Consider the following 10771-nt stretch of genomic DNA (forward strand, 5'->3'; position numbering starts at 1 on the left):
CTGGGAAACTAAGTCAGGGTGGGGTTAAGACAACAACTCATGTGCAGATAGGATGGATGAACCCAGAGTGGCTTATGATGCCCCAATCTGCATGAGGGGGGTTGAACCAACCATGACTGAGCATTGTTAGAGTCAGCCATACAGTTGAAGTCGGAAGTTTACATACACTTAGGTTGGAGTCATTAAAACTCGTTTTTCAACCACTCCACAAACTATAGTTTTGGCAAGTCGGTTAGAACATCTACTTTGTGCATGACACAAGTAATTTTTCCAACAATTGTTTACAGACAGATTATTTCACTTATACTTCACTGTATCACAATTCCAGTGGGTCAGAAGTTTACATACACTAAGGTGGCTGTGCCTTTAAACAGCTTGGGAAATTCCAGAAAATTATGTCATGGCTTTAGAAGCTTCTGCTAATTGACATCATTTGCGTCAATTGGAGGTGTACCTGTGGATGTATTTCAAGGCCTCTCTTCAAACTCAGTGCCTCTTTGCTTGACATTATGGGAAAATCAAACAAACAAAATTGTATACCTCCAAAAGTCTGGTTCATCCTTCATTCCAAACGCCTGAAGGTACCATGTTCATCTGTACAAACAATAGTACGCAAGTATAAACACCATGGGACCACGCAGCCGTCATACCGCTCAGGAAGGAGACGCGTTCTGTCTCCTAGAGATGAATGTACTTTGGTGCGAAAAGTGCAAATAAATCCCAGAACAACAGCAGAGGACTGTGTGACATTGCTGGAGGAAACCGGTACAAAAGTATCTATATCCACGGTAAAACGAGTCCTATATCGACATAAACTGAAAGACCGCTCAGTAAGGAAGAAGCCACTGCTCCAAAAGCTTTGTTTTGAGGAAAAAGGGGGAAGCTTGCAAGCTGAAGAACACCATCCCAACCGTGAAGCATGGGGGTGGCAGCATCATGTTGTGGGGGTGATTTGCTGCAGGAGGGACTGGTGCACTTCACGAAACAGTTGGCATCATGAGGATGGAAAATTATGTGGAAATATTGAAGCAACATCTCAAGACATCAGTCAGGAAGTTAAAGCTTGGTCACAAATGGGTCTTCCAAATGGACAATAATCCCCAAGCATACTTCCAAAGTTGTGGCAAAATGGCTTAAGCATAACAAAGTCAAGGTATTGGAGTGGCCATCACAAAGCCCTGACCTCAATCCTATAGAACATTTACACCAGCTCTATCAGGAGGAATGGGCCAAAAGTCACCCAACTTATTGTGGGAAGCTTGTGGAAGGCTACACGAAACGTTTGACCTAAGTTAAACAATTTAAAAGCAATACTACCAAATACTAATTGAGTGTATGTAAACTTCTGACCCACTGGGAATGTGATGAAAKAAATAAAAGCTGAAATAAAACATTCTCTCTACTATTATTCTGACATTTCACATTCTTAGAATAAAGTGGTGATCCTAACTGACCTAAGACAGGGGATTTTTACTAGGATTAAATGTCAGGAATTGTGAAAAACTGAGTTTAAATATATTTGGTTAAGGGGTATGTAAACTTCCGACTTCAGCTGTATATAGAATTCTGCATTTGTGTAAAGGTTAGGTTACTCGGTCCAACACTCAAGGGTGGGGGGTCGACCAGCCCCATTATTGCAATAATTAATCGATATTAAATAAAGAGGATTGTTGGAAGAAATGACCAAATCTCTCTCAGTACTGAATTTCCAAGACAATGTGTCCGTCTCTGTGTGTTTGTTTGTGTGTTTCAAATCAAGTCAAATTTTATTTGTCACATACACATGGTTAGCAGATGTTAATGCAAGTGTAGCGAAATGCTTGTGTAGCGAAATGCTTGTGTAGCGAAATGCTTGTGTAGCGAAATGCTTGTGTAGCGAAATGCTTGTGTAGCGAAATGCTTGTGTGTGTATGTGTGCATTCGTGCGTATGTCTGTCCTTGTGTCAGTGTGTGCATGTGTGTCACCAGTGTGGTGTTAGTTGGCTCTAAATTACTCCTCCCTGTCTACATCTCTACATGGTTTATTGTCTACTGAACAACTGACTGACAAACAGGCCAGTTTCAATCAATATGCATCTGGAGAAATGTATATCTCATAGAAGTTGGCACACCCTCAGAGAGACAGGGAGGGAGGGAGGGAGGGAGGGAGGGAGGGAGGGAGGGAGATTTTGAGAGTGTATATCTGGGAATAACTCCTTGGTTCGTGTGAGAATCAGAGCCAGATGTTCCAGAAATCAGAGGAATCCTGTCTTTGTCGTGATCTTATTCCTGTGGTTTAGGAATTCTTGCAGTATCCAAACTGCCTGTAAAGTTAGTCTGACCTCCTGTCGCTGTCCTCGCCCTCTCAGCGCACTGTGTGTATACTGCATGCATGTGTGTGAATGTGTATAAGTGTGTGTGTGTTTGAAAGAGTGAGATAAAGAGAGAAATGTTTGATTGACACCATGTCTGGGTTAAGTAGATCATGTCATGGTCTGATTTAAGAGGTCAAAGGTAAAGTGACAGGCTTGACGACGGCGTCTGTGTGTGTGTGTGTGTGAATTAAAATGCCACGGTCATTGGCACAGGCGCAACCTGACCACGCATGTGGCTGTGATTATCGTGTTACCTGTTCGGAACAGCCTCAATGGACATGGACTCTACAAGGTGTTGAAAGTGTTTCACAGAGATGCTGGCCCATATTGACTCCAATGCTCCCACAGTTGTGTCAAGTTGGCTTGATGTTTCTTTGGTTGGTGGCCGTTCTTGATACACACGGGATACTTTTGAGTACATACTACCACACCCTGTTCAAAGGCACATAGATATTTTGTCTTGCCCATTCACCCCTGAATGGCACACATACCCAATCCAAGGCTTAAAAATCCTTCTTTAACCTGTTCCTCCCGTTTATCTACACTGATTGAAGTGGATTGAACAAGTGACTTCAATAAGGGATCATAGTCAGTCTATATCAAAACAAATTTATTTGTCACATACACATGGTTAGCAGATGTTAATGCGAGTGTAGCGAAATGCTTGTGCTTCTAGTTCCGACAATGCAGTATAACCAACAAGTAATCTAACCTAACAATTCCACAACTACTACCTTATACACACAAGTGTAAAGGGATAAAGAATATGTACATAAAGATATTGAATGAGTGATGGAACAGAACGGCATGGCAAGATGCAGTGAATGGTATAGTGTACAGTATATACATATGAGATGAGTAATGTAGGGTATATAAACATAAAGTGGCATAGTTTAAAGTGGCTAGTGATACATGTATTACATAAAGATGACAAGATGCAGTAGATGATATAGAGTAAAGTATTACATATACATATGAGATGAGTAATGTAGGTTATGTAAAATTATATTAAGTGTCATTGTTTAAAGTGGCTAGTGATACATTTTTACATAATTTCCATCAATTCCCATTATTAAAGTGGCTGGAGTTGAGTCAGTATGTTGGCAGCGGCCACTAATATTAGTGGTGGCTGTATAACAGTCTGATGGCCTTGAGATAGAAGCTGTTTTTCAGTCTCTCGGTCCCTGCTTTGATGCACCTGTACTGACCTCGCCTTCTGGATGATAGCGGGGTGAACAGGCAGTGGCTCGGGTGGTTGTTGTCCTTGATGATCTTTATGGCCTTCCTGTGACATTGGGTGGTGTAGGTGTCCTGGAGGGCAGGTAGTTTGCCCCCGGTGATGCGTTGTGCAGACCTCACTACCCTCTGGAGAGCCTTACGGTTGTGGCGGAGCAGTTGCCGTACCAGGCGGTGATACAGCCCGACAGGATGCTCTCGATTGTGCATCTTGTAGAAGTTTGTGAGTGCTTTTGGTGACAAGCCGAATTTCTTCAGCCTCCTGAGGTTGAAGAGGCGCTGCTGCGCCTTCTTCACAACGCTGTCTGTGTGGGTGGACCAATTCAGTGTGTCCGTGATGTGTACACCGAGGAACTTAAAACTTTCCACCTTCTCCACTACTGTCCCGTCGATGTGGATAGGGGGGTGCTCCCTCTGTTGTTTCCTGAAGTCCACAATCATCTCCTTTGTTTTGTTGACGTTGAGTGTGAGGTTATTTTCTGACACCACACTCCGAGGGCCCTCACCTCCTCCCTGTAGGCCGTCTCGTCGTTGTTGGTAATCAAGCCACACTGTAGTGTCGTCCGCAAACTTGATGATTGAGTTGGAGGCGTGCATGGTACGCAGTCGTGGGTGAACAGGGAGTACAGGAGAGGGCTCAGAACGCACCCTTGTGGGGCCCCAGTGTTGAGGATCAGCGGGGTGGAGATGTTGTTACTACCCTCACCACCTGGGGCGGCCCGTCAGGAAGTCCAGGACCCAGTTGCACAGGGCGGGGTCGAGACCAGGGTCTCGAGCTTGATGACGAGTTTGGAGGGTACTATGGTGTTAAATGCTGAGCTGTAGTCGATGAACAGCTTCTCACATAGGTATTCCTCTTGTCCAGATGGGTTAGGGCAGTGTGGTTGCGATTGCGTCGTCTGTGGACCTATTGGGTCGGTAAGCAAATTGGAGTGGGTCTAGGGTGTCAGGTAGGGTGGAGGTGATATGGTCCTTGACTAGTCTCTCAAAGCACTTGACGGAAGTGAGTGCTACGGGGCGGTAGTCGTTTAGCTCAGTTACCTTAGCTTTCTTGGGAACAGGAACAATGGTGGCCCTCTTGAAGGTTGTGGGAACAGCAGACTGGGTATGAATATGTCCTTAAACACACCAGCCAGCTGGTCTGCGCATGCTCTGAGGACGCGGCTGGGAATGCCGTCTGGGCCTGCAGCCTTGCAAGGGTTAACACGTTTAAATGTTTTACTCACCTCGGCTGCAGTGAAGGAGAGCCCGCAGGTTTTGGTAGCGGGCCGTGTCAGTGGCACTGTATTGTCCTCAAAGCGAGCAAAGAAGTTATTTAGTCTGTCTGGGAGCAAGACATCCTGGTCTGCGACGGGGCTGGTTTTCTTTTTGTAATCCGTGATTGACTGTAGGCCCTGCCACATACCTCTTGTGTCTGAGCTGTTGAATTGCGACTCTACTTTGTCTCTATACTGGCACTTAGCTAGTTTGATTGCCTTGCGGAGGGAATAGCTACACTGTTTGTATTCGGTCATGTTTCCGGTCRCCTTGCCCTGGTTAAAAGCAGTGGTTCACGCTTTCAGTTTCACRCGAATGCTGCCATCAATCCACAGTTTCTGGTTTGGGAATGTTTTAATCGTTGCTGTGGGTACGACATCRTCAATGCACTTTTATATCATGGAAAGAGCAGGTGTTCTTAGTAGTTTGTACACCAAATGTTGAGCAAACCCWCAATCCTATTGCAGCTGGTTGCTTTATAATTGTATGTTGAATCCTTCTTTTTGTATGTTGAATCCTTCTTTGCACTTTTTTGGTGCATCAATCACCCTCTTCAAAAGCTCAGGCAACAGTAATGGGTGCTAACCGCTTATATGCACCCTTTCCTGTTCTCCATTCCTCACATTTTTTCACTGACTCACTCCATCACTCTATTTCTCTCCTTCTCCTCTCCTCCACTTTAGAGGTTAGAGGGCTTGTCTCTGCTGTGCTTCAGACTGGGGGGTCAAAGGGGGGATAGAGTTGAGAGGTCAAGGCTACCTGTGCGTTCATTTACTCTCAGCACAGGACTGTTGAGCCTGTTAATAATATCGTTTTTCAGTAACCTCTGTTTTTTTGAGGGGGGGGGGGTTAAAGGGCACAGACCTGTTCTCATATTACTATGAGTTAATTTCCTTGTACCCTCATTTCCTTTCCATCATCACCACTGTTTTCACCTCAAGTCAAGTATAGGTATGTGTATGTGTTTAACCCTTTTCTCTCTTCTCCTCTTCCTCTCTCTCTCCCTCACCCTCCAGCGTGTGACTGTGACCTGCGTGGCATCGCCAGCGAGCAGTGCCACCGTTCGTCCGGCCAGTGTGTGTGTGTGGAGGGTGTGTCTGGACCCCGGTGTAACCAGTGTGCCAGAGGGTACCATGGGGAGTTCCCCGCCTGCCAACGATGCCACCAGTGCTTCGGCGAGTGGGACCGCGTGGTAGGGGAACTGACCAACCAGACGCAGCGTTTGAAGGATCATGTGACAGAGCTCCAGACCAACGGGGTGACGGCGCCGTACACAGACACCGTTAGCAGTCTGGAGATGAGTGCTAATGCTATCAGTGGGATAGTAGAGAACAACCCTGCTATACAGAAGATGGAAGATGTACAACAGATGATGCAGCAGGTCACGTATGTACACACAAACACGTGCGCTTGCACACACACACAAACACGCACCTGCATACACACATTTACACATGGAAACACACAGCACCAAGGGTTCTGTTTGTATACTTGATGTTATGATCAGTCCATGTCAACTCTATTGAAAATGTTATTTTGTGTGTGTGTGTGCGCGCGTCTGCAACAGTGAGATGGTGGCAGACCTGAACGAGAGGCTGAACGTCTCAGAGGATTCCCTGTCCCGTCTCGTTGTAAATGCCAACTACACCGAGGCCAGTCTGGACATACTGAGAGAGCAGGCCCAAGAGCTAGAGAGAACAGTCAAAGACATTGGAGACCACATAAAGACTGTGAAGAACTCTAACATAGAGGGTGAGAGAGGAGAGAGGAAGGGGCAGAGGGTGAGAGAGGGGGTACAGTATGCGTGACATCATTACTAGTTCTGACACACCCCTGTTTGTGTGTGTTTTATTTGTGTATGGCAGGAGCGATGGACACCATCACCGATGCCCACTTGGAGTCTAAGAGGGCGGAGATCCGTGTCAATCAGACCACCAGTTACCCCGACAACACTTTGGAACAGTCGGCTACACTACGGCGCGAAGCGGAGGCCAGACTGAGCCAGAACCAGGCGGAGTTTGACCTGAGACAACAGAAACACACAGAGAGACTGGAGAGGCTTACCACGGAGCTGGACACTCTTGACCTATCAGAGCTCAGCAAGCAGGTAAGTCTGACCTAAATAAAGGTTAAATAAAAAAATAAAAAAATCAGTAGTCAATTATCATCGCACTTCTTCACCACAATGCTTTTTGATTGGTCCCTGGTTTTCTAGTGCTCTAACCCGATTGGTGTGTTTTCTCTCTGTGTAGACATGTGGAGCGGCTGGTGGGGAGGAGGGGTGTGCTGCGTCACCCTGTGGAGGGGTGGGGTGTGTGTCGGAGGACGGCACCCATCGCTGTGGTGGAGACGGGTGTGACGGTCTGGTCACACAGACACAAAGCACTCTGAAAACAGCCAAGGACTTCGACCAGGAAATCCTGTCCACCATGCAGGAAGTAGATAAGCTCTCTAGAATGGTGGGAACTGTAGTTTTTTTACACTCTGGGCCGAATCCTAACTTGAGATTCATGCATATAACTTTGTGTAGTACAGCTGTTGTTTAGTTATGATTCAGCCCTACATGAATATAGTCAGGTCATCTTACATTATCATCATAGTAACTAAAGATAGAATATCTGCTTGCTCCGGCACAAGCGTTGAGGAGTGTTTACCTTACTGTGTTTGAGTTTACGTGTCCTGTGGCGACCTCTAGGTGTGGGAAGTGAAGGTGCATGCGGACGAGGCCAAGCTGAGTGCTCGGGAGGTGCTGCTGAAGTCCAACCAGAGCCGAGATAGAGTGGAGCACACCAACGAGCAGCTCCGCAGCCTCATCAAGGAGATACGAGACCTACTCACTAGTGAGTATACAAACATTTTCCCAAAGACCAGGCCTCAATCTTTCAACGTACTGTACAGACTAACTAAATGATCACTGATTCATAGACAATCAGGGCTCCAGTTCTTCTTTCCCCATGTGAGTGATTGGTTATGATTGTGATTCGAATTGATTGTGACCTGTGTATGGCTCTCTGAGTCTAATTGGCTCTCTGAGTCTAATTAGCTCTGTTTCCATGGTGACAGACGACCGTGCCAACGTGGAGGTGATCGAAGCGGTGTCGAACGAGGTGTTGGCCCTGAAGATGCCCACGTCGCCCGGGCAGCTGGAGGCTCTGACCAAGGAGATTAGAGACAAGGTGGGAACCATCACCAGCGTGGAGGACATCCTYAGTCAGAGTGCCAACGACATACACACTGCAGAGAGGCTGCTGGAGCAGGCCCGCACCGCCAGGTAAGATGCACGCATGCATGAATTCATGCACACACACACACAAACACATGCACATGCACACAAACAGACACAGACMCCCACACACACACACAGCCTCACACACACTCTCTCTCACACACACACTAATGAATGCACACACACTTGAACCACATTAAGACACACACTCGCACACACTCACATACAATCTCGTCTCTGTCTCTCAGTCAGGAGGCGTCTGAGGTGAAGGAGACAGCTGCCCTGGTGAAGGAGGCTCTGGATACAACTGAGCGTGCTCAGAATTCTGCCATCAATGCCGTCAAGCAGGTCTACAACAACACCAGGGGAACACTTGACCTCATCACGTCTGTAAGTCACCTGTGACCAGGGCTTCAATTGTGTCTAAAATTTGGGAGATTTGTACACTGCTCAAAAAAATAAAGGGAACACTTAAACAACACAATGTAACTCCAAGTCAATCACAATTCTGTGAAATCAAACTGTCCACTTAGGAAGCAACACTGATTGACAATAAATTTCACATGCTGTTGTGCAAATGGAATAGACAAAAGGTGGAAATTTATAGGCAATTAGCAAGACACCCCCAATAAAGGAGTGGTTCTGCAGGTGGTGACCACAGACCACTTCTCAGTTCCTATGTTCCTGGCTGATTTTTGGTCACTTTTGAATGCTGGCGATGCTTTCACTCTAGTGGTAGCATGAGACGGAGTCTACAACCCACACAAGTGGCTCAGGTAGTGCAGCTCATCCAGGATGGCACATCAATGCGAGCTGTGGCAAGAAGGTTTGCTGTGTCTGTCAGCTAGTGTCCAGAGCATGGAGGCGCTACCAGGAGACAGGCCAGTACATCAGGAGACGTGGAGGAGGCCTAGGAGGGCAACAACCCAGCAGCAGGACCGCTACCTCCGCCTTTGTGCAAGGAGGAGCACTGCCAGAGCCCTGCACAAATGACCTCCAGCAGGCCACAAATGTGCATGTGTCAGCATATGGTCTCACAAGGGGTCTGAGGATCTCATCTCGGTACCTAATGGCAGTCAGCTAGTGTGGGTGTGTGTGTGTGTGTGGTGTGTGTGTGTGTGTGTGTGTGTGTGTGTGTGTGTGTGTGTGTTGGTTCTTCTATTGTTGGACCTAAAATTCCCAAAAGTCCTCACAAGGATAGTAAAACAAAGAAAATTCCCACATCCCCATGAGGACAAAGGCTATTTTAAGCTTACGAGTTAAGTTTAGGTTTAAGGTTACGGGTTAAGGTTAGTGTTAGGTTAGGCTTATGGTTAGTTTAGGGAAAATAGAATTTTGAATGGAAATTCATTTTAGGTCCCCACGAGGATAGAAGAACAATACGTGTATGTGTGTTTTGGTCTGTCCTGAATACATGCTAATATGGGTTTGTGTGTTTATAGGTGGAGTCGGAGACGGCGGAGTCAGAGCTGCGTCTGAGTAACGCCACACTGCGTCTGCTGCAGCTGGAGAGAGACGTGACTTTGCTGAGAGAGAGCAGCCTGTCACCAGCCACCGCACACAGAACACTGAGAAACGTTTGAGACCGCCGGCAGGACGCAGAGCAGCCCTGCAGGTACACATACATAGATAGACGCACGCGCACACACACATCCCAGCATTGTACCTGCCAATTATATTGTTACCCATTCTCAGTGTGTGTGTTCTGCTTTGTGTGGGTGTGTGTGTTTTGTTGTGTGTAGGAGTTTGACTCGGAGGTGAAGGGTCAGTACAGTGTTGTGGAGGGCTTGGTGGTGACGAAGGCAGAGGGCGTGTCTGACGCCAAGAAGAGGGCGGAGCTACTCCAGCAGGAGGCCAAGGAGCTGCTCACACAGACCAGCGGAAAACTACAGAGACTCAGAGGTAACGCACACGCACGCTCACACGCGCACACACACACACAAACCAATGCGCTAACACACACGACACAAGCATGCACACACAAGCACACGTTCACCCATGCATGTACATGCACGCGCACACAGGCACGTGAGTGCACACACACAAACTCTCTAATGACATTACTGTGTGTTTGCAGAGTTGGAGAGGTCATATGCAGCCAACCAGCGTACTCTAGAGGCCAAGGCAGGTCAGCTGGCCGGGCTGGAGAAAACGGCACGCCAGCTGCTTGATGACATCAGCCAGAAAGTCATGGTCTACAGCACCTGTTCTTAGGGTAACCATGTCAACAGCATCCCTGGCAATGCCTACCCTGCTGTCATACCAGAGATGATGACGATGCCTTCTTTAGTGCCAAAGAGATATGACAACCACTCAGGAGACTCCAAAGACCATAAGCAGTATTTTACCACTAAGAACCAAGTATTTCATTTAAAAAAGAAATATATATGTTTCTGTATGAAATTGTTTCTAAGCCATATAAGCTATTATCACAAGTAATACATGTTTTAATCATAGGACTGCACATAGATTTCATGATTTCAGATTCTATGGAAATATTTGTATAATCTTGTCTGTAAAGATACTAAAATGTGTCTGGACCAATGCAAAAGAGAGCCTATTCGATTAAATGATATGATTTGTACCCATCAACCTACTGCTGTAGTTGAACTTMTAATATAAAGTAACAAATGCATCTTAAATAGTTTCCACTCCCTATTTATTTGGTTGTTCCAATTTAGCAAAAAAAAATGCCTAG

The 10771-nt window shown here is 46.5% G+C and overlaps 1 protein-coding gene across 1 annotated transcript in view; it reads left to right on the forward strand.

The window, feature by feature from the left end:
• LOC111951318 (laminin subunit beta-1-like) overlaps positions 1-10287 on the forward strand; it is a 29371-nt gene extending 19084 nt beyond the window's left edge. Inside the window, exons 20-29 of the mRNA XM_070434702.1 lie at positions 5864-6233; positions 6415-6599; positions 6713-6954; positions 7100-7285; positions 7543-7687; positions 7911-8118; positions 8322-8463; positions 9516-9590; positions 9816-9975; positions 10151-10287. Coding sequence (XP_070290803.1) covers positions 5864-6233; positions 6415-6599; positions 6713-6954; positions 7100-7285; positions 7543-7687; positions 7911-8118; positions 8322-8463; positions 9516-9590; positions 9816-9975; positions 10151-10287 — 1850 coding nt within the window. The remainder of the gene's footprint in view (positions 1-5863; positions 6234-6414; positions 6600-6712; positions 6955-7099; positions 7286-7542; positions 7688-7910; positions 8119-8321; positions 8464-9515; positions 9591-9815; positions 9976-10150) is intronic.
• The last annotated feature ends 484 nt before the right edge of the window (positions 10288-10771 follow it).

Source organism: Salvelinus sp. IW2-2015, linkage group LG24 (assembly GCF_002910315.2).
Source record: "Salvelinus sp. IW2-2015 linkage group LG24, ASM291031v2, whole genome shotgun sequence".
Classification (NCBI taxonomy): domain Eukaryota; kingdom Metazoa; phylum Chordata; class Actinopteri; order Salmoniformes; family Salmonidae; genus Salvelinus; species Salvelinus sp. IW2-2015.